Raw genomic sequence first — 24,988 nt, 5'->3', positions numbered from 1 at the left:
GGGGACGTTGTGGGGAGGGCTTGCAACCCGATCAAGCCTGATGCCCTCAAGTTACCTAGAAATACTTATTCATATTGCAAAATTATTGTTGGCCTTAGCTTCAGAGCCTGACATAGAAGCGTTTCTTGAGGTCTTAAAAAAACATGAAATCTATCCTGCACAGTACTAGTAAAGAGTAGTTAATAACTAACCTTGGAACGAAAAATGACTGCATTCCTGGAATACGCACAGGAACGGGCACTAAAGCCTGCCTACATATCTAACTTTTTGGGAAATAATCTGGTATGGGACTACCTCAAATTAAAATGTAACACTGTGAAGACACTGGAGATAGTGGGTGCTTGGTTTAAGATTCCAAGAGATAACATGTTTTGTCGTGTGGGGAAATTAAACTGGAGACCATTAATCATCTGTTGTTCTCATGTGATTCTACTAGGAGCCTCCGGGAGAAAGCTCTGATAGCCGCCGGGCTCTTTGGACTCTACACTGATGCTGAACTGTGGGCTATGTTTATGAGGGGTAATCACAAGGATAGTATTTTTTACTTTACTATCCTGTGGAGGAAAATTGGGGTCATATTAGAATTATTGTCGTGAGTCGCGGGCATTGTTTGACAGTTGTCTTTTCCAATTTATTTTGTTGCTAAATGCTATATTATGTTCTGTTTGAGTCATTTTTAATGGATTTTAGGAATGTATTGTGTTAGTATTAAAAGTTGGTATTTGCCACTGTATGATACTATAAAATAAAATAAAAATGAACGAATTGCAGAATGCACATTTTTCCGGAGGTCCCCTTAATGTGTATTGCCACCTGTGTCTCTGCTAAATTCTAAACCATTCTGCCAACATGGCTTTCAATCCAAGGCTATCCAACACATGGGTCATCTCTTTAGTTTGGCACACTATTGAAGTCTCCACTGGATTACAAATAGATCACAACATCTGTCTGCATGGTTATTTTCCCTAAACACCTATACAAAAAGTGGAGTGATGTGTTGGATGTGATTTTCCCTCATGTAGCAGAGTTACTAAGGCCCTTACGCTAAAAGCACTGATCTGTTTACTACTATCTTTCAGAACTCCTTGCTGCGTTTGCTTTCAGCCAAAGAGCGTGAGAAATGCCGGACTACCTTCACATCACTGGATCAGGATAATGATGGACTCATCAGCAGCGGTGAATCCAGGAGAGCCCAGTCTGCGTGGTTCAGGAAGCATCCAAAGGAGGCACCCTCCTGTAACGTGAGGTACCATATTCAGTGCTATATAGTATGGTGGTATGGCATAGATGAGTTAGAGGAGCATAAACATTGACCCCACAAAGGTATCTTTGATGTGTGTGAGGGATTGCCTTCTGGTGAAGGTGTAAAAGCCCTAGCTGTTTTGATGATTTACTAAATAATACAACAATGTGGGTACATTTGTCTCATAAATGGTGGTCAGCAAAACAAAAGCTTCATGCCAAATCATAGTTACCACATGTGCCCTGCTGCATCTGCCTCGTGATCCTTCTGTTCAGTTGCAAAGAGCAGGTTCAAAGGTTGCATGTGCCTTGATCGACAGCTGCTGTAACAGAAAAGTCGCTGAAGACCGTGACTGCGTATATATCTGCACCTCTGATCCAAAAGCAAAATAGTTATGAAGAACTATCTGTTTGGTGGCATGGTAATTTCTAATAATAAGCCATACCTCGGATTTGGTAGTATGCTGACTGATAGTTGACACAATTATTAAAGCCATATCAGATTTGTATCATCTTTAAGTCAATCCTGTGAGCTCAGGCCTGCTAAGGGATGCCTATATGAATTCTAGCCAGACTTTCTGTCTGTGCTCAGCCAGCAAGACAATAGGCATGCAAGCTCTGTCTTTTTGATCCCTTGGGTGGTTGGGTACACCTTCCCAGCCCAGAAAATAAACATTTTGCTGAATAAATTTTTTTGTCAATTTTGTTTGTGGCAAAATGCATATGTAAGTGGGGGTAATGTATATATGTGGGCAGGGAGTAGGGATACAAAGGAGGATGCAGGGGGTCTCCTTTGAGTCATGCTTCCAAGGGCACACCCATTACAAAACTGCCAGCCTCACACCAGGGTGTTGCATACCAAAGGGTCTTTGAAGCTGCAGGTTTGGGAAGGTTGCCAGGTAAGAAAAGCCATACAGAGCAGAAAGGTGTAAAGGAAGGCTGCTTTACAGGAATACTCCAAAATAGATAAAAAATATATTTACACAAACAAATGGGTGTCATGCAGGAAACAAAGATGATTATTTATTCCCCCTCAGCTGGGAGAAGTAATACAAAAAACCATCCTTCTCTGAACTGGCAGAAAAATTATTCAGCACTGCCCACCCACATTTTATACAACAAAACATTAATTACATTTTGAGCAGGGCAAACAAACTGATTGGTGAAAATATATGTAGTGTCCATACATTGTAGTAATCTTACTGGCTAACATATTTGCTAGCCCAAAAACCCACACCACCCATTTTGTGACATCATCCCCTGCAATCTACCTCCATTTAGTGACCTCACCATGTGCTGACCAGCAGAAAAGCTGCAAATACAAGTTTTATCTGGATTTTGTTGCTTGAAAATAACACAAGGAATGCCCGACACTCAAGGGCACTCATAGTAGACCATTGTCTCACCACACTCTGATTGGTTTTATTGTCCCTCCCCATCTCTTCCTTTGCTTTGTGCCAAGTCTAATTACAAAAACCTTCTGCAAGGCACTGCTTAAGATTTATATTTTCTGCTATTCAGTTCTATGTTGCATTACATTTTACTGCCAGAGTCTGTGCACCTGGCTTTCTGGGCAATATCCCTCCTCCCATAGGAACATTCTTGCCTTGCATTTCAACCTTTAGGTTCAGCATTGAACTAGCTTGTGTGCTCAGCAAGCCCTTCTAATCTGCATTTGATTGTGTGAATTCAGCATTGTTTTCTCAGGCCTGGAAGCCCAGGCTAATTCTGAGCTTCTGTGGTGTCCATTTTAAAGAAGATGTCTGCCTAATCATGAATTTTACTTTATGTCCAATGAGTGCCATATTAGTTATTCATGTCTACATGGATGCATTTAATATTCTTTGCATATAAGTGCATATATGACCTAGTGTTTTTTCTTCATGGTGAGTGTATATGTGGTTCATGTCTAGTAGATTCATATGTTTTGTCATAATGTTAGTTTGGTTAACCGTGCCATTTTAAGCTTAGATTGTGTCAGTTTCCTGCTATACCTGCATGAGAGTAGGGTGGTCAGGTTGTCTTAGTGACTAACGTTCCTCACCTGTGTAGTGTTGAGCTGGGGCAGGGGCAGAAGCTGTGGATGACATGTTCCTCTGCCTCTCAACAAAGGACTGGAGGAAGGGTTCATCCATATTGATTTTCTGTGGGCTTCTCTTTTCTTCGAGTCTCTTTCAATTCCTGCAGAGCAGACAACTTTGGGTATTGTGAAAGTAGTCAAAGGTTGTTTGTCCCCTCAACAGGATTCGACCCCTTTAAGCATGATTGCTTTTCTACAATTGCCTGTGAGTGTTTACCTTTATAGGAAAGGGGCTCCCACTCTTTCCTTGATTCATCTTGGACTTTTACAAACAGAAGAATTTGTTTGGACCTTGTTGGGAGAGCAGCCCTTTCCAAATTCCTCTGCCATAGGTAAAGGTTGATCTTTCAAGTCAGAGGCAAGCTATGTCCCTTATTCATCCCTAGGGGGACACTGAGGGTGACTACTGTTGGACAAAGACTTGTACTCTCTGCCAGCTGCACCAGTAACCAGGCTCCTCACAGGAGGCGAAGGACTCCTGCAGGTGCCATGTAGCTTCCCAGGACTGGGAATGAAGAAGAACATGACTAATCGTGTCTCTCAGCCCCTGGATTCAGACGACTTAAAACACCAGAAGAAGCCAAACACCTGGATTCCTGTATTCTGCAGCTTCAAACATTCATTGCAGATGAGGGAGTACCACTGTTTCCTTGATTCATCTTGGACTTTTAAGAACAGTCACATTTGTTTGGATCTTGTTGGGAAGGCAGCCCTATCCAAGGCCCTCTGCCAGAGGTAAAGCCTGATGTTTCAAGTCAGAGGCAAGCTCTGTCCCTTATCTATCCCAAGGGGGACACTGAGTGTGACTGCTGTTGGATACAAACATGAACTCACTGCCAGCTGCACCAATAAGCATGCTCCTCCCAGGATGTGAAGGACTCCTGCAGGTGCCATCTAGCTTCCCAGTGCTGGGAAGGAAGAAGAAAATGACTAATCTTGTCTCTCAGCCCATGGATTCAAACTTACAACACCAGAAGACGCCAAGCAGCTGGAGTCCTGAATCTACAGGCTCAAACATTCCTTGCACATGAGTCAACCATGTGCGAGCACCTTAAAACCATCAGGACCTGCAGTACCGCTTTGAACCACTGTTTTGTTTTCATCAAACCAGTTCAAAGAAATGTCATGACAAAAGAGAATGTCACTTATTTGGCGCGAACACCATTTCACCACTGCTCACAACTTCAAACTGCTTACACTTTGAATAATGTATAAAACAGCCAATGTCACAGCATCAAAATGTATCGAACCTCAACTTGGAGTGTTGGAAGAATTGTGCCACTCATTGGTTCGACCCAGCAGTAATCATCATCTCAAACTGTCTAACCTTTCAGACTAACTGTGGTGGCGTCACTTTATTGCATTGCTCCGAAGTTCAATTGAACCACACTTAGCTCAGCTTTAAACCAGCTCAATGCCGTATTCCCGTATGGACCAACACGACTCAGCCTCTCTAAACCTGGTTTGACTTCAAAAAACAAAATTTCGAAACCTGGTTCAACATTGTTGAACCACCAAAGAACAGATTACAATACTTTTGTAAGGTCTAGCAATCATTGTATACTTGTGGTAGCCTAAGTACTGACGTGCAACCCAGTTGCATCTTTTTCTACCAAGACATATTCTTTTGAGTTCCATTGTTGCATATTCTTGCCTTTTCAACCCTACTACCTTACTGAGAGTGGCTGCTATAGCTACATCCTGCATGTTCTTCTTTTCACAGGGGTGGGTTTTTGCTAATATTGTTATAGTCAGTGATTATTTCATATTGTGGTGTTTAATTTAAGTATATATATATTTATAGTACTTGATTGGTTGTTGCTTAATTTTGGACTGTCTTACTATTGTTGTTTGAGTTCCCTTTAAAGAGTAGAGCCTGCCTTCAGCCCTAATTAACACAAAGGTGAAGAAGATATGTCTCTTGACTGTACCTGTTTCACCTTTATGATTGGAATCCCTGTTGGTTTGTGGTAACGTGTGAACCAATTAGGGACATTTAGCCAATATTCATCCTTGTACTCCTGCAGGGCAGTAGTCATTTTGTCATTGTGTGGGGCAATAATAAGTGATGATGCTATAGAAACCAGGTCAGACTTCGGTGCTACATAAATACATAGGAAGGGGATGGCTACAAAGTGTGGAGTGTATGTTTTGGTGCAAGGGACCCTGTAAATGTAGTTGTGGATGAGATTAAAGAGCATTGCTAAATGGATATAAGGTGGTATAAGCAGTGTTAAATCAGCACTTGATCGCAGACTGACATATTTGTTAGCAGTCTTACCGTTGTAGGAGTGGACCTCTGATCACCTTAACCAAAAGTAGGCCCACCACTTAAAGAGCAACTGTGTGTTTGGTTAATTTTACTCTTCAATATCATCCAGCCCCTCCTGGCCATTTGTGCAATAAACTTGCTTAATGGAGAGAGTCTCCTCAAACCACACAAAGAGCACACATTGTATAGACTTTGTAACAGTTAAAACACTCCCATAGGTTTCATTACAAATTCAACACCCATACATGATTGGTCAAACGTATACAATGTAATCATATCCCCTCAGTTCCCACACTTCTCTTTAGATACATTGATTTAAGTAGCATCCTCTTTAAACTGATAATTGCATGTTTCACATTCACAATATGCCCCTCCCTGGGGTCCTTCCATATATTGTCACATCCCCATCTCTTAGTTACACAGTTAAACAACGGCAAAAGGTATTCAATTATTACAAGTTTCATCTGGTTCCATACCTTTACCCCTACTTGTGATGCACGCGGCCATTCTATGTAAATTCCATTGGATTGAAGACGAGGGGAACAAGAAAACTCCTTTTCATCTATTTGTTTCTGGTTTCATCTGCCCAAACTAGATGGTGTTCACGTTTCATTCTAAACTATGCAGTAAGTAATTTCAACCCAGCACTCCACCTAAATCAATGCCTAGCGTGTGATGCACAGCTGGAACCCTTAATTATATATGTGTGTCTATAAATTCTTTTATTTCTGAATGATGTACCCTTATATCATGCCCCTCTTTTTGAATCCCCCCCCCGGTCTCGCTGAACCAAGAAGCAGGTTGTTTTGCAAAGTTAAAGGATTTATTTTATGGATTGGAACAATATATAGATATCACACTTTTATAAATTTGAACAATATCTAGATATCACACTATTAATATTTATACAATGGTCACCATTGGGTGATATTACAATCAACAATCTCTTTAATCGGTAGGAGTATGGATGAGAAGAATAATGTAGCATAGAATAAAACTTTGTGTGGGTTCAGTCAAATGCAATGATAGGAAATTATTGCAGCACAGAAATAATATTTTTGTGTGTTCAATCAAAGGTAATGTAATCACTCTTTCCCCATGCACACTACTCAATTGTCCCACAATATGCAAAATAGCGATGGAAGGAGAGAAAACAGGTTTCAGGAAGATACAATCTCAACCAATACAGTTTCAATCCCAATTCCCCCCCCCAGCAAGCAGAGAGAAACAAGAATGATTTCAAAACAGGTCAAATGCTTTTGAATGTGGTTTGAATGAATGGGAAAAACACTGAAAAATGACTTTCATTCTCTAAATTGGATTCAAAACTAGTGGGAGCCACTTTGGATAGTTTCAAGTAAACACTAGCAATGATGATTGAATAATTAGCAGGTTGAAACTGAATTCTGAGGTCGGATGCAAAGAATAGCTATTTTACACGTGTTGAAATTGAGCCAAATGCAAATCGGCGGCAAACTTTTCAGCGCACGAGAAACGCAATTGCGGCAAAACTATAAGGAGTTGGAATGCTGTTTTAGGTTTGTTTGAAAGCTGAGGATGTTAGCTTCAATTTGACACTTTTTGTTTCTAGCATGTACGGTATGGAAGTTATGAAGGTTTTAGTAGAGGTTGTTTTTTCTTAGAAAGAGTCAAGATTTTCAAATTTCAAGTGAAAGATGTGCTTCTGAAATTACAAACAGATTTTCTTACACTAAGGAGGCTATGAAGATGCAAGATACCCAACGGTCAGCCACCAGAACAGCGGCGCCTCTGCTCTGACTTTTGCCCGCCAAGGCACTTGTCTTTCTTCAGCAAATATATTAGCGCAAAGATGAATTTATCACTACAATTAACAAAGGACTATATGGATGAGGGAAATATTCAGAAAAACAAGAAAGAGATTCTGCAATGCAGGTCTGGATATGATAGAATGGGTTGGATAGGATTACTTAAGGATACGAGATTGGCTATGGACAATTCTATGCTATAGATACTTACAACTATGGTTTGGAATAGGACTGTCAAAGATCTGATCAAAGGGTACTGGACTGGAATTCTGCTAGCCCACCAGACAGGATTCAGGCACCCAGTTCTGCACTCAGCATGGCACTCTGGTCTCTGCACGGCCTCTGGACTGGATCTGACGGGTTGGTTCTAGGTTACAGCTATCTGGTTACAGCTCTGCTCTACTGGTTTGGATCTCTGGGTTCTAGCAAGAGTTATTGGCAAGAAGCAGAATCAGCACAGCCAGGCTGTTCAATTTTTCGTGTGCCCCTTGGAAGTCTGGGGTTAAAATCAGGTTTCAAGATTTTAAAGGCCAGCTGAGAAGAGTTCAGCTTTGGAATTGGGCCTTCTGCTTTCAGAGTTCTGGAGTCTTGGATCTGGGTTCCTCCTGCAGAGCGCTTCACCAGTAAGTCAGTTGATGGGTGAATCTGTGTGTCTTTCTAGGTCCTAAACTGTCCCTATTTATGTATTTCCCAAAGGGGTGGGTAGGCTGAATTATACTAAGTACACCCTCTAGGAATCCGATTGATAAGAGAATTTACCCTCTCCTGATTTGAGAAGGAATCTAGTGTCATAGTGATGCTGTGTTTTACAATCCAGGGAGTACCTCCCCTTTGTTTCAGTACAGTATATCTATTTTTCACATAAATCATATTTACAATATCAGCAACTTGCTAATAATACATATTCACATTACAGATTTAGCAGAGCACGTATCCATCCGATTTCCATTTTAGTGAGAGCTTTGGTTCAAATTTGACAGTTTTTCGCACTTTTGGTTGGTTACCCAGTGTCAGATCTGTACACATTTTTCCACATATATGCGCATGATATCTGGGCATAACCCTATGAAGTTTCATATTTCTAGCATTATCAAAATTGCTACAACATCAACATTTCGGTTGTCCTGTCTCTGAACATCGCACCGAGTTCAGAGTAGTCTCAAACTGTGAGCAGCATTTTCATATTAACAACCTATAAATTACAGATTTTAACAAGTTTTGCACAGTTCTCTGAGTCTTTCTCCAAAAAGATATTTTCTTGTAATCTAAGATACACACATCTGTCTGGCCTCACCTCCATGGTTTGCTGGGTCCAGAGCACTTCCAGGGTCCCTTCCTGCGAGCAGTTGTTTTCTGTTGACAGTTGAATCTGAATATCTTTTCAATCATGGGAGTCTTTTGTCTCTCCTCAGAGCAACAGGCCAAAATCTCCTCCCACCTCCATTAACAACTCAATGACAGTTCCTGAGCAGAGAGCCGGCGGAAGATGCCTTTGTTTGGGGAAAACTGTGGAATGTGCCTTTGAAGTACTATGGCTAACATTAGTTCACTTTTAAAACCACTTGTTTAAAATTGTCTTTTCTAAATAAACTTACATTTCCAACAAATATACCCACAGATCTCATAATTCTAGTCTTTTTCAAACATAGAGATTGAATTGTAGTAACCTTTATTGCTTTTGATGGCAAGCCTCTTCTTTTCCACAATTTGATTATAAGACACACGTTTTAAACTGACAGTAAAGGTAAATGACAGCTTTGACACAGGTGAGCGGCGGTACTGCGCCCATATCTGACAGATTTTTCCAGGCAAGCATCTTTTTGAATGTGGATTTTCTTATGATGAAATGTGCTTCTCCTAACATTGTGCTTAGATGGATTCTTTAAATAAAGTGATGTTTAACACCCAACAAAGATATTGGATCTTTTCTGGTGTTTGGGAACCATGATTTTGCACTTTCACAGCCAAGGAAAAACAGATTTTAAAGCACTTCTGGGCTTTCCTGACAATGCAGCCCAGCCTTTTCAGGTAATTCCATTTCAATATGTGGGCAGCCCAATGACAGGTTTTGGCAGTGGGGTCTCCTGTTTTACCACTGACATGGGCAAAATGGATTGGCAGCCTATTTTTCAGGTTTCCCTGCACACTTCTCAGAGATTTTTAGTGCATAGAGCTTTTTGGCGGCCATCCTGTTGCTTCTGATGAAAGCAGCACACAGTCATTTTGCAGGGCAGAGTCTAGTGGGTCAGAACATCCCACAATGCGACTTACCATTCCAGCACACATGGTCTCACCCAACACCCTGAAAACTTAATTGAAAACCCATGATCTATCGCTACACCTTCCGCACAAGCAAACCTTGCATCAGGATAATTGTCCGGCCCTTAAAACCAGCCCTGCCAGGTGGCTGGAATCCCCTAGTCATTGAATAACAGGCTCCCAAAGCAGGCCTTGCAGAAACTGACCACAGCTGCTGCTCTCTCCGCCTTCAATCTTGCAAAACCAGTTTCTGGCCATTCCGAGTTTTACATCACAGATGCAAGCTTCAGTGATTCACACAAGCTCCCCACAATGAGGGGACACACGACACACAGAATCATCTATTCACAATATAACCAATATCTCCCAACTATCCCCAAAATCTTACTGTGCATGTATGTTCATGCATGTGTGTGTTATAGACTAGTGTGTCCCCTCATCATAATCTCAATTCACAACCTTCTATCTCGTGTGCGCATGTTTAACTCATCACTTCTCAGTAAGGCTGAATGGCACTCCACGCATTTACATTGTATCTATAACAAAGTTGTCATTATTTTACAATGCGTGGGCAAATATAAAAATGTATCATCTTACACAAATAACACCAAAAGTAACATTTATCCCATTCACATTAACTGCACTATATTTGTGCCAATTTTCAACATTGAAGCAACATCTCTGTCACTCCAGTCCCTAATATGGTAGGTGCAATTCAAACGTCTCTCTACCCGTGAGACCTCTATCATCTAACCCAACACTGTGAATGTGAAGCTTGGGTCACTCGTTTATTCCAACCATACTTTCACATGAGTTGCATTACGTGTGTACTAGGGACATCAGCTGCATGTGCTGTAAAGTCACCTTTCATGGTACAAAGCAACTTGTAAAATACCATACATGGAGGGTGAGAAAAAGAATGAACTGTGGTGGCACTCAGATACAGAGTTCAGCGTTTAGAGCAGAGCTAGTGCAGACAGGGATATATCAGCTGGAGTGCTGTACCAAGGGAGAGCAAATGTGTGGAGTGGATTTCTGCACAGAACAAGGTAGTGGAGTAGACTGTCGTGCTACGTGGGGTAGTTACCTTGAGAGAGGTGGGTAGGCACATGTGCCGAAGTGCCCAGTGATAGCAGATGGGCGGTTTTGAGTGTTGTGCTAAATGCAGAAAGAAAGCTCTCAACATATTTGTGTTTAGTGCCTAGTCGAACTTCACATCTGTGTTGCACATTCTTCCCATTTCCAAAAGGGCCCATTCTGAGAGAAGACACTGCCCTAAGCAATCATAACGCCTCTTTAACACCTCCACACATTGGCACCAGTGGTCTGGCTCTCTCCAATTTCAGAGGTAATGCTACTCATCAGTGGCAGGCAACTTACTCTAGGCAACAGGCTGATCCCTCCTGTCCCTGCCAAAAACACGCCCACAATTAGATCTCCTTAATTATTCTGTATGTTTAATTCCAAAATCTTTCTCTGCAAAGAAACACTCACAGTTTGCGTAGGGAAATGAGGTGGCATCATTAGAATAACTGCATGACGATTCAAAATTGTTGTAACATATATCTGCCACTCATTGCTACTCCTTTGCCACCAACAGCATAGGTATACATGAAGCATCAATAATTCAATCATATAAACAAAGAGGCATCTGTCAGTGCATGAAAAATTAACACGAAACTGTTCTGGTGGCACAATTCACCAGTGGGGTCTTCAGTGGTTTCATCCCTGTGATGTAAGATAGATAGATAGATAGATAGATAGATAGATAGATAGATAGAAGTATGCAGAAGTGAGACAAGAGGGTCGGTCATGGGCAGGGCATGTGGCAGGGGTTGTAGAGTAAGAAGACATTGATTAAATGGGACAATTAAATTGCCACAACCAAACAGTCCACTATAAAATTTGCTTGAAATACCTTGGCCGAGAATTCATTAATGGGCCAACATCGCTATTCAATGTGAAAAAAGGTGGATGAGGCATAAGTGCATCTTCTTCACCCATTATGCCTATCAGGAAATAATCTGCCAAGAGCCATTGGTGTGTAATAGGTTTGATGTAAACATTTGAAGTGGATTAATTTGTATCGACTGCTAATGGCGAGTGTTTTGTCTGCTAAGAACAATATTGCCAGCCTTTGTCTGGTATCGGATTACTCAGTGCCTCTTGACATTTAACCTGTGCTGCCTCTCACCATCGTGCTCTGCTTTAAATAATGTGGGCATATTGAGCAGAGACTAATTTCCCAGCACCTTCATCCTTTATGGGAAAGTGGAGAAGGGAAGACGGATCAGGCAACTTGGGAAAGTAGCAAACATCCCATGAAGGATATACAATGGAGAAGTGCCACCCAGTCCCCTCCACTCCTCCAAAGTGATGAACTGTTCATGAGGAAACAAATCCTTAAACCTACTCGGTCCCAGTTTCTGCATGCTTTGTATGTAGCCTCGCTCGCTAATGATCTGAACATCCGGTATGTGTATAATGGGAAGAAATTGGGAGTATAAGGGTATATTAACCAGTTTCTGAGCTAACTTCTGCCAAGCCCCACATGTACACTGCACTACGTTGCTCGCCCCAGCTGTATCAGGAGATTTGCTGAGTACCATCACCCTCAGGAGCAATGGTACAGCCCGAGGTTGTTCGATCTGAACATGCAGCCTGTCTGGTACTGGAGTATACCAATATGCATGTTAGTGTGCTCGGGTCACAAGATCGTAGGACTCAAAGTCAGGGAGCACCAGTCCATCTTTGTCCAATGGAACAAATAGCTTATCCCTGCTCAACTGTGGACGCGTGCCTGCCAAATAACTGCAGAAATAAGAGTTTTAATTTCCTTTAAAAGGAAACGTGGTGCTACTAGGGGAACATTCAAGAAAATCTATAAAATCCTCAGTAGTAGTACCATCTTGACAAGTAAAATCCTACCATATAAGGAGCGGGGGAGCCTCGTCCACTAGTCCACAAATCTCTCATCTGCCCCATGATCCTACCATAGCTCCCCTTCTAAAGGAAATCAGAATCTCGGGCCAGTTCAATTCCTGGATATCTAGTGCTGGTCATGTGCCACTGAAATCACAGGCCATCTGGTAAGGCCACCACCCACTCAGTGAAAGTAAACAAGACTGATTACTTGGGGTTGATCTTAAGGCCAGACACGTCACCAACCTATTTTACCTCTGTCATAACTGGCCTCAAATTCTCCTCCAGATCAGTGATATAAAAAAACCATGTCATCTCCATACAGTGATATAACCAGCTCATGTGTATATAGTTGTTACCCCCTGTGTTGACTCTGGTAGAGTCCCCTCTGCAAGGGCCTGATGGTGCACTTTAAGGAGGTGTGGGGCCAGTATTGCAGAGTACGCCTTATATAAGTCGGCGGGTAGTCCATACGGACTGGGAGCTTCCCCGGAGTAGAGATTCTAAATTGCACCCTGTACCTCCTGAAATTTAATAGGAATTCTGAGCCATTCCCTCTCTCCCAGACTGAACCAGTACAGTGCTATCTGATCCAGGAACTCATCCACCCTGGCCTGAGAAACCTCCAACTGTGAAAAATATAAGTGAGTGCAAAATTCACTCACGGTATGTATTATCCCTTTATCAGTAACTTTACCTCCACTGTGGAGTCTTTAATAGCCATTGAGTGTGTTTAGGGGTTCTCCACTTTGGCCACCCATGCTAGCAGTTTTCCAGGCCACTGACCCTCCCCATAGTGCCTACCCAGAAACGTAACCCCCCTGTGTGCTGATTCATTAAACTTGCTCAGTTCCTCGAATATTTGTGTCTGACTGTCAGGGTCACCAGCACTATTGGCGTCTGCTTCAAGGTCCTGAAGTTTCTTTTCACTATCTGCTGGTTCTGCCCTAATGGTCTTCATTATCCCTGACTCCTTAGATATGCACTCTCCCATTATGACACACTTAAAAGCTTCACATAGCATTGTATGTGAGTCAACCATGCCATTATTTTCTTTAAAGTAATTGGTAACACTCTCTATGATAGAGACTCGAAAAACATGTCAGGAGGATATCTCAAGGACAACACACTCACCTTGGAAGCAAGACGAGGCCAAACAAGTTAGATCCCCGGGTCCGTGCTTAGAAACCGCTGGGTATTAATGGCGTTATAAATAACCACTTACAATTACCAATTACAGGCACACTATTATAGGTCTTGCTGGTGTTCTGGGAACAGGCCTCTTCCCAAGTATGTGATGCGCCTGCTCGACAACAAAGGCAGCAGAAAAGTCTTCTGAACCCTGGGCTTCCCGTAAAATGAACTCCACCAACAACTCCATCAAACCCCTCTCAGTTAACTCTGACACTCCCAGTATTCTCAGATTATTGCACCTCGATCGTGATTCCAGGTCCTCCTGCTTATCTGCCAACTCCTTGAAAGCTTTCCTGTCCTGAACCATGTCCCTTGACTTTTTCATGGATGCATCCACCACTGTCAGACCTTCATATAATCAACTTTGAATGGCAATGTGTTCAGCTTGCCATCGAAAGATTGTACTCCCACCTGCAGTGTGAAAATGTCTTTGTTGTCTCATTCCTCGCATTCAGATTCGGGTCTTCTTGCCCCATGGGTGGGTCTGAGCAGGGCATTTCACTTTTTTCCCCATTTCTGCCAGAGCTCGGAAAGTGGAACTTTGACTGGTCTTGGTCCGGTTTTCCCATCATGAACAAGAGTATAACAGGATCCGGGGGATACAGGGTGGAATCACACAATCAGTAGATATAAGGTTGAGTCTGTGGTTATTGTATCAACTCGTCAATGCCACAGAGCCCTGGTGATATCCACTACAAGCAAACTAGATGTTGCATGCCTCACAGGCCTGTAAAAAATTATCCCTCAGGATCAGTCTGCTACCTTGCTCCCACAGACCCTAGGTTGAGCGTGGATGGCTCCACCTCCATGTCTAAGTAACAACCAGAAGGACCTGCACTGCCACAAGGTTCCTTCTCTCCCCACAATGCATGCCTATGCAGGCACACCCTCACCTCCAATCCATACTGACATTCACTCCATAGCAGGCCATCAACACCGTTAATGTGCCCCTGCTGCGCACATCCCCTCGAACACCTCTTTCAAATGCACATGAACACCTTGGCTGTAGAGTCAATGAGCCCGGGGCCAGGCATCCACCAATCTACTGCATGGCCTCACTAAATCAATATGTTCCCCACCACAGGGGTAGCAGGCCCATGCCCACTGCCAGGGCCACCCATTCAAGTCAATATCTCAACTGTGTCTGCTGTCCATACTCCAGGCAGCCCGACCTCTACCCCAGAGCAGGGCTGCTCACCCTCGTAAGAGTCTGGGTGGGTGAATAGGTCCCGAACAGCAGCCCCAGGACCGCCGCTCACACTGTTGGGGTCTCTGTTTCGCTCTCCCTGCCTCAACTGCAATGCCACGAAAGATCACAGCCACGTGCCAGAAAAGAGCATCAAGCAGCGCAAATCACAGCCATCCCGGGTTCTGCACTGCTTTGGCGGTACTCAGCTCTACTCCGTGTTTGCACCATCCAGCCGGCACTGATCACAGCCTGAAGTCCGCTTCCTGCCTTGAGGCATCTCCCTCACTGCGCCACCAACACCTCTGCTGTTCCTGCCAGGTGGCCGCATCTGCCGCTGTCATCACATGAGGTATGAAGTCAGGAAGCTCTCCCGCAATCCACGACAGCTATCCGGATCTGCGAAAATTACACTCTCTCCTGGCTGATGACAAAATATTAATTCCGGATTTATATGGGGTCAGAGCCGTGCTCACTTAAGAGCGGCCATCTTGGCAGGGCGCTCGAGTGTCCTCTCCCCAAAAAAGACAGGTTTCAATGCTTGTCCTTAACACGTGCTATCAGGCATATTTTTTTTTATCACCACTTTTAGGATAGCGAGCAGCAACATACCTGTAAAATTATCTGTTTTAGATGCAGAAATTAACCCTCTAGTTGGCTTTTCTGAGAAGGAATTTAAATCTTAATCATTCCCATTCTTGGTGTTGATTTAATAAAAACAAATATTTTTGTGTATAGATTTTGATGCAAACTTGCTCTTCTCCAAGGAACATCTAGTAACTTCTTCAATGTTTCGAAAAGGAAAATAGGCCTTCAAACTCCCTTTCTTTCATTGGGGCAAGGATTCCACAGCCTAAGAGCTAAAGCAGAAAGAGCTGTATCCCTTGTGTTTCACTAGAAATGTCCTTCTATTGCTTAACGTCATCATTCATACCGTTTTATACCACATTATTTTTTAATTTAAGATTGATTAATTATCAAGCTGCAAATACGAATAATACCATTTCATAAGTGTTTCCATAGAATAACAAGAAGGGATGGTGGCAGACCGACACAGTAAGAAATTGACAATGACAAAGATGAATAAAAAAAAAGCTCACATGATAGATGAGTGACATCAGAACCTCACACTTATGATCCCAAGTGGTTGGTGGGAAAATGTGTAGATCTAGGATAACTTGGGGGCAACGTGCTTGGCTTGGACTCAAGGCAATGCCAGGCAGCACCGGTTCAAAATCCACTACTGCTTTTAGAGGCTGGACTGCGGCATGAAGTGCTATATAAGAACCCAAGTTAATGTTTCTATAGCAAAACACACCAATCTCACGTTCGGTAGGAATGATACAATTGGGGTTTGTCCACATCAGGAAATAATGTAATGTTCACTTTGCTGAGAAGATCGATCAAGTGATGTACTTACATGCAACCTATTTGTCATAAAGAAGTCGGATCCCAGAGACACACTATATGTCGAGGTGTGTGTGGGAGACAAAAGGTATTGGGAACAATTACAACTGTTTGAAATCACTAAATGTGAATATGAAGGTTTGTGCATTTTCAAAACCTATGCTTTCATTAAGCTTTTCTGCAGGTCAGACCATCAGAAAAGTGATGGGTGGAAGGTTTTGAATAAATCTGAACCACTGGCAATGCTGTGGGCAACCTTCTGCACCACCGTTTTTTAGCCCGTCTGCGCCATTGCAAAAGGGGTTCAGCCATATGCAAATTAGGCAGGTAATGCCACCAAGCAGCCCAGTCCGGACTGCTAGCCCAGGTCGCTTCTGCACAGAAACACAAGCACCCACAGACATGTTTCGGCTTTGTTAGGCCTCTTCAGTGAGGTGCAGCTTGGTTCCCTATGGTGCAGCGAGCAAGGGACCCAAGTCTGGGCATACCCTCTCTCACATAGTGAGATAAACTACAACCATAAAAGTGATGGGTGGAAGGTTTTGAATAAATCTGAACGACTGGCAATGACCTTCAACACCACCATTTTTTAGCCCATCTGTGCCATTGCAAAAGGGGTCCAGCCATATGGAAATCAGTCAGGTACTGCCACCAATGGTAGCAGCCCACCAACAACTGCTAAGCCAGTACCCTCTGCACGGCAACACAAGCAACCCCAGACATGTTTCCGCAGGTTAAGCCAACATTCTTTGCATAGATAATTACAAGATTGTTGGACCCAAAGACAATGACAATACAGAAGCAATAAGAATAAACATGTAGATCTAAGGAAGGCAACCCTTTCGCTTGAGGGGTTACAAGCTAATGGCCTTGTCATAATCTAAGAGCTAAGTTGTTCCCCCGATATGGTGTGCAGCATGCCCTGAAGTTGTGTTAGGGCACACTGTCAGCTCTACGTGGGTGGGTGGACTACACAAAGCACCCACACACACACATCTCTGACTTGGCCCTATACTGCAGCAGCTCAGGAAGACACACCCTTTCATGAATCACCATCAAGAGCTCAGCTGGGCAATCATCTCACACCCCAACCAAGTGTCTGTCGATTTAGTGCTCTTCCCATGGTGAGATCACTGCACCCTTCTTATGCCCAACAATCTCATTTTGTAAATCCAATATTGTCTCATTGCTAGAATTACTCCTATACAGCTCATGGACCCAGCTAATTTGGACAGTAATCTCTGGCTTCTCAAAGCTTAATAAGTGCCCACAATCAAATAAAGGCATACAACAGATGCAGAAACCACAGCATCCAGTCCATTGGCTGTGGCCCCCAAAATCTTCACTGCAAACCTCTTCAATGGCATCGCTCACCCACTCATGTGGGGCTGATGCCTGACTGCACAAGGTTAAGCACGTACATGTCTAGGAAATGGGTCCATCGTGTAACAACATATTTCATGATCACTTTCAGAATTCCAAATAGCTCCTCATTTGCAGGAGTGGCCTCACTGAAAGCGCGCTGCAAGAATTGATGGAAGAAACATGTTAAATGAAAAGAGAAACTTGTAATCCTAGGTTGCAATTTATGTATACATTCCCATCATGCAATTGAATAATAGAGTAATATGTTTGTGTGTGTCACGTATATCGCTATTCCTCAGACAAAACTATTGTCAGATTTTACATATCAGTCATTAAAGTTATTGGAGGAAGAACGAGGTGCACCACCGTGTTGCCATTAGGTGTTAGGGTGTGCAGCGACAAGCAATGCAGCTTCTTGTGAGCCTGTATTGACCAGCAGCTGTGGGTAATGATGCTATTAGGACCAGGTTATGGGGCCAGATGTTAATGGTATGCAGGCGAAATGAAATAAAAGACCCTGGAAAGCCACTGAGACATGGGCCTCTTACAAGTCTGGCGGTCTGTAAATAAGGGGGCTGGTAGCAACGTACTGGCACCCTTTCCCAATGCCAGACTACGAGTATGCCGGCAGGGGGCGGCGATAACAAGCAGTGGAAACGGTGTTACGAGGTCGGTGGTGAACTGCTAGTAGCACTGGCGTGTTACCACCCACTTCGTCATGAGGCATGCGGTCGCTGAGCAATGGAGGCTTGGCAACCTGGCAGTGGTGTCCTTTGTGCTGTTAGTGGCACAAGGGAGGTGGCCCAATGAGGTAGTGTCTGGGGAATGCGGGCGGACTGGGTCATGACAGCAGACGGTGCTGAGACGCAGAGCAATCAAGGAGAAGGGCACAGGTAGTAGGGCTTGGAATGAGGGGCAGAGTGGGATATGGGAACAGAGACATACGAGATTGCCGGCATTCCGACAGTAAATCCACCAGAACATCAGAAAATTGAATTACTGATACTGTCACTTGGCCAGGCGGTATTACCACTAGAGATATTACCTCAGGCGGTAATAACACCTGATTATAGGTGGCAGTTTGCCTGTGTAAATAACTGTTTAATGGAGTCCAGGTCGAAAGGACTTCATTGAGGATTGCTGCTGGTATTACCTTGAAGCTGGAGATAACTCCTTCACTTCAGCTTCAACAATCGCATGTATTACCATTTGGTAATAACTGCGGCGATAATACCAGCAAACTTGTAATTTGGTGGTGTGTGAAAAATGGAGGTAAACATTATTACCTCCACTTTTTTCTGGCACCATCAAACTGGTAATGAGATGGTCAGAAACTGGTGTGGTACATGGAAACCTGAGAGCCCTCAGGGTCCATGGCAACACCGGCTCATTTTGCCTGGACGTTCTGGCTCCTGATTGGCTTCCAATATTCTAAAATGCCACCCAGGGTCCTAATTTAAGATTATTCTAAAACAGAACTAAATGTAAAGAACATGAGCAACCAAGTACTATAGTACAATTGAAGTTATTTCTATCTTAGAGTCCAGTCACCATGCCCAGAATAAGACTACTTTTTCCGATCTTCTTATGGGAAAAAACAGAAAGACATAGCAATAGAATAAAGGTAGGAGGCAGGGGTTGTGGGATGTTTTTACCCATGCATCCAAGCCCTACCATAAAACTGTGCAGTACTGGCATGGAAAACATCATGATGGCCAGAACTCCCCAGAGAGTGCACAGGGAAAACATGAAGAATAGGCTGCCACCCATTTTTGCCTATGTTGTGAGCACAGGAGGGCACTGCCTAAAACCACCATTGGGCTACACACACAGTAGCCTGAAACCATTGGGAAAGACAATGCTGATTGCCAAAAAGCAACTCAGAACTGTGGGGAATTCATTTTCTTAATCCCAAAAATGGTTGCAATACCGGTACTCACCACTATCAGAAAGCCGGCGTTTTAAAACCACCAAACTTTGTGTAAAACTGAACAAATGAAACAGAACCAAGCCAAGGAAAGACTTGCTAAGAGGTGGATACAATGTAAAACTATATTCTGAAATGACTTCAAGGAAGTAATTATTTAATGTATATGTAAAAATTGTAAGTTTTATTTAAACAGGGAACAAAAAGTGACATTTACCTGAAACCTGGCTTAATGAAACTGGATTCTGCCTGACAACTACCCCCGACAGGAGTTGAAACCTGCTCAGCCACTCTTCCCAGGCCTAGCTGCATCCTGCTGCCCCTTGCCAAAAGGAGTTGACACCTCTCTGACTGAATTAAGGGAGGGGACCTGGGAACTGCAGAAAGTTGAACAAAGGCCCGTCCTGGACTCAGGCAAATGTTATATTGGGGGGGGACGTAAAGTGGCTTCCTCTTAGGGGAAACTGGGAGGGGCAGTGCCTCTGCAAGCCAGCTGAGCTTGGGGGAAGTGGATAAACCAGTTATTCCACCATGTGATGTGGGAAGCCACACCCCTTTTTGACCAGGGCATACTTTAAAAAGATGGATAATTCATAGTACGGACCTGTCAAAATTATATAAATAATATCATTATTCTTGTGATTTTTCTGTGCACATTTTAAGAGGTGTTAGGACCCTGTGGTATGTTCCTGGGGACAGTAGCAGAAAAAAGGTTGTTACTCCAAATGTATGCATGTTAAAAATCTGACACTTTATCATCTGTAACCCATATCCCTGGTGCACATTTGTGTAAAATCTGGAAAGGTTTAGAGATCGTTATCTGGATGAAAAGGGGAGAATTCTGTCATCAGTGGACACGACATCGTACAAAGATAGGGATCGGATGGTTTGGTACTACAGAAAATATGTTAACTGGACCTATAATATTAGAAAAATGGTACATAGATAAATATGTATTTGGGTCAGAAATAGATTTATGTGCAAATTGACCAGGGGAGGATCCTCTGACCCATAAACAGACCTCATCATGATGACAATCCATTTCCTTCCCCCAATCATGGGAGAGGGGAGAATTGGGCCAATGACAAGTAGAGAGGGGCAGGCTTAGCTAGGCCCAGGCACACACCCATTTTCAAAACACATAAAAAGAGACTGCTGGGACAGGTAGAGACATTCAATTCCATTTGCTGCTGAGCATGCTGACCGACGACTTCACATCCAGAGATCCAGACTTCAAATCCATCAATCACCAGAACCTCTAGCAGAAATTAACTCCAGAATTTGTAGCAGAGAGGCCTGAATCCACCAGCTGAATCCTCTTCAGCAGGCCTCAAAATCAACCAAACTATTCAACAGCCAGGCGAGCTGTTTGAATTTTTGCCAAGAATTTTTCCAAGAACCTGTAGCAGTATCCAGAAAGCAGTGCTGTATCCGGAACCCGAGAGAACCACAAACCACACCGTTGTGAGCAGATCCGGTGCTTGACAGACCCAGAGAGCAGAGCTGACCCAGATAGCCGGGACTTCAGAACCACCCGCCGGAAGTCCCGTCCAACCTGACCAGACCGTGACATTGTGAATACCTAGCAGAACTGTGCAGAACCAATCTCTTAGCTAAAATAATCTAATCCAAACTATTTTAACCTGAGTAGAACAGCCTCCTAGAAATCGTGTCATCTGTCATTTTTAAAGCTGCACAACTGTCACCTGTCAATTCTGCAGCTGCAAGCTGTCACTTGTCATTTTGAGTTTACTTTAAATCTGAAAATCTACCTTTATTAAATCGTCCGTATCTCTGGAACCGTTTGGGCTAGGAACGAACCTAGAACCGACTTCCTACTCCTTATATTTTTTTCGCAATCACGATTTACGCACTCGCGAAATATACCGCGATTTGCGATTTTGGCTCAATTTCTCCACTTGTCAAAATAGCAGCTCCATTCTTTCTTTTGTTAAAATCCGTTTGCAACTTGGTAATAACTCATAGAGCATTGCTAAAGTGAGCCTGAACTAATACCAACACGCATCTCCCACTCACCCTGAATCTCTAGAGGGAATTAAAATCAGTTGGCACATTTTCCCATCCATTGCCATCATATTTAAAAAGCATTTTGGGCCTCTGTTTCAAACTCCTACCTGTTTCCTCTAAGCTTGCTGGGGGGGGAACTGAATTTCGTATTGTATTTGATTGCCTTCCTGAGGACTGTGTGCTAATCTTTCCATCTCCCTCCATTTCTTACATTGTATAGGGGGGGGGTGAATTGCCAGAGAAAAAGTGATTATCTTATCTTTTGCTAAAATCATATCAAGTATTTCTGTACTGCAATTTATTCCTCATTGCATTTCCTTGAAAACATAAAGCATTTTCAGCTACCTCATCCTCTACACTACTCATAAGTAATCAAGTGTACCACTGTAACATTACCCATTGTGGATCCACATCATATGTCTCAGTGTACTATCAGATATTAATATATTATAAAAGTTTGATAGATATATATTGTTGAATTGTCCAAATAAACCTTTTAATTTGCAAAACAAACCTATTTCTTGGCTCAGTGGGGTCAGAGGGATTCTAAGAGGGGGGTGTTATACAAGGGTTGTCATCCAGAGTACTGAACTGGACATAAAAATACATCAATAAGGGTTTTCCTCAGCATCCCAGACTAGGCATTGACTTAGCTGTAGTGTTGATTGAATATCGCTTACAGGGTTAAGGAGGAGGACTGGCTGTTTCTCATAGATGGCCATTCTCACTGGTGATCACCCGGGTAAGGGTCACCAGCTAACAAAAAGGAACCATTACCTCCCCCTCTCGAGGTTACCCAGTGTATGTCTCAAGAAACCTATTCCATAACGTGTTAAATATATGTTCTGTTCCTCTGATTGCAAACAAGACCTTTTTATGTGAGCACATAGCTTCATTTATGTGATTTTATTTTTTAATTTGACAGCATAAGCCATGTGGGGCCGATGTCTGAGAGCAGCCCGGCCAGCAGCAGCAGCGGCATGAGCCAAGAAAAGACACTGCTTCCCACTGATCCAGAAGAAGCCAGGTGGGTAATCCACAAACTGGGGTAATAACTCTCATACTAGGCACTACCCACATTTTCCTTCTTGTGTCCCCTCACCACCTGGGGTAATCCTGTAACCATCTTATGCTGTTTATGGTGCAACTATATCTTGGTTGACAAAAACTGGTTGTGAGTGCTAAGCATTATCCACTCTTACTGCAATTAAAATTTTTTGCCACAAACCAATGGATTCCAATAGAAATGCTGGCTTAATAAGTCGCCCAAATTGATAGATATGTGTAATCAGAGGAAACATGATGGACATCATTACTGGTAGGGTGGGGCAGTCCAAAGCAGTGGTACTGTGGTGGTAATTCCAGTACCATCGTGTTACCGCTGCATTAACGCACCACTGTACTATAGGTTTGGTCATAAGGTAGTGGATAAACCTCCAGAAAAAAAGCTGAAGGTAAAATCGTCACCTTACTGCCAAAAATCAGCAGAATTGTCTGAATTACGATGACAGAATGGGAGCAAAGCAAACATGATAAGTGTTATTATGTGGCTCTTTTGGTGCAAACAGTCTCAATATATTTTCTGAGGTTGCATTGCCTTTTTAACTAGCATCAAAGTTAACACCAGTACGATGAGTGTTCTTCTTTGGCAAGACTGGCCCATATTGTTGCAGCCAGTCTTGACACATTTTCTTATTGTGGCATGGCCTTTTCATTGGCAAAGCCAGCAGCAGCATGTTCTTAGAAGGGGCTACTGGCATAGATTGGTAGAGCCAACATGGCATGTTTTCATATATCCTTTCTTGGTGCATAATGCCAGTCAACAGAAGTATGTTCTGACATGGGAATGCTAGCAGATATTGGTTCAGATGGTATAGAAATGTATGGGCATGGCCAGCATGAACATATTTTTTATACTGGCATATATATTACAGGGTCTGCAGTAGCAACCCTGTACTTAGGGTTAAGTTGCACTTCCCAAAGGAAGAGCTGGTTATGGGTGGCTTATAACTTTGGTGCTGTTTGAGCAATTTGCATAAAAGCTTGCAATAAAAGTATAGACTTGACTCTGAATACTTTTTGCAAGGTTTGGGGTAAAAGTTCTAGGGAAGTCCCAAAATCTTTGAAATCTGGTTAGACATGAATCGCTTTTTGTAAATTTTGGGGTTTTTAAAAATTCCCCAAAAGTAGGTCCAGAAAAATGTGTGATATCTCTGTCCGGTCCGTGGACTCACTTCCTAGTTCAGTGTCCAGGGATGCTGCCAGGCCAATAGGGGAGCCGCTTAATGTTCGCAGACATCATACGTGGCTTCTGATCAGTCAATTAAAAGTGTGAAGAGCATCAACACTTTTGAAATGGACACCATGTTGGATTTGCAAACTGTGCCCCTGGTCCGTGAACATCACGATAAAAACGATATGTCCAGTAAAAGTTTACAAACTGGCGATTTTTCTTCTCTGAAGTCCGTGAACATGTCAGATGTTCACAAAACTGTTTAATTTTCGGGGACACCCATGCATACGTGTGCATAACAGAGTTGGTGAAGAGAAGTTATTAAATGGCTAATAACTTTGGAAGTGCATGAAAATGTGCACTACAGATATAGCCTGAACTGAATGTTGTTGCAAAGTTTGGTGGCGTTTGGCCTCGACATGGCAAAATTAGAGGTGGGGTCCCAAAACCTTTTGATGACTTATAACTTTGGTGACACTTGGCGAAACCGCATAGCAGTGTGTAAAATATTAAAGACCCTTCTTTGGATGTTGTGCAAAGTTTGAAGGGATTTTCACAAGAAGGAGCAAAATTCTAGGGGGGCCCCAACATTTTCCAAATTTGGATAGACTTGAATGGGAAATCAGTGAGGTCTTTGATGATGCCATTTATGATGTCATATTTTATGTCCTTTGGCTGTTAGACCTAGCAGTGCAGAGAACTGGCGTGAGTTGTGGTTGCATAGCTTACCATAACTGTAGAATTTATTTGGTTTTTCGATTTTACCTTGCAACCATAATCTTACTTTAACACATGTTTTTCAATGCATTTCATAGGTTTTAATTATTTCAACTGAACCATAATGTCCCTTCAACAAAGTTTTTCTGTGAATATGAGTTGTGGGAAAAAACATCATGAACATGCTCCTATGCACCGTTTCTGGCTTGAATCTATTGGATTTTTTCTTGAGTTACACAACAAATGTAATTGCTGACTGTGTGGCTTTTTACCCAATTTTTCAAAAAGGGTGCTATAAAATTCACAATTTTAATCCATTATTTTAAACATGTTCTCAGGGTAAAACCCTCCCTGAACTCTCCCTTCATA

General features: G+C 42.8%; 1 protein-coding gene across 2 annotated transcripts in view; it reads left to right on the top strand.

Moving 5' to 3' along the window:
• The window catches only part of PHF24 (PHD finger protein 24), a 615,791-nt gene that overhangs the window by 585,871 nt on the left and 4,932 nt on the right, over nt 1-24,988 (top strand). For both annotated transcript variants that reach the window (XM_069626819.1, XM_069626820.1), the window contains exons 6-7: nt 1,080-1,246; nt 22,595-22,696. In XM_069626819.1, the coding sequence (XP_069482920.1) occupies nt 1,080-1,246; nt 22,595-22,696 (269 nt within the window). The remainder of the gene's footprint in view (nt 1-1,079; nt 1,247-22,594; nt 22,697-24,988) is intronic.

The sequence above is a fragment of the Ambystoma mexicanum genome, chromosome 6p (assembly GCF_040938575.1).
Source record: "Ambystoma mexicanum isolate Mex_15411 chromosome 6p, UKY_AmexF1_1, whole genome shotgun sequence".
NCBI classification, from domain to species: domain Eukaryota; kingdom Metazoa; phylum Chordata; class Amphibia; order Caudata; family Ambystomatidae; genus Ambystoma; species Ambystoma mexicanum.
Note: the sequence above shows the minus strand (reverse complement) of the source record. Positions and strands in the feature narration are given on the sequence as shown.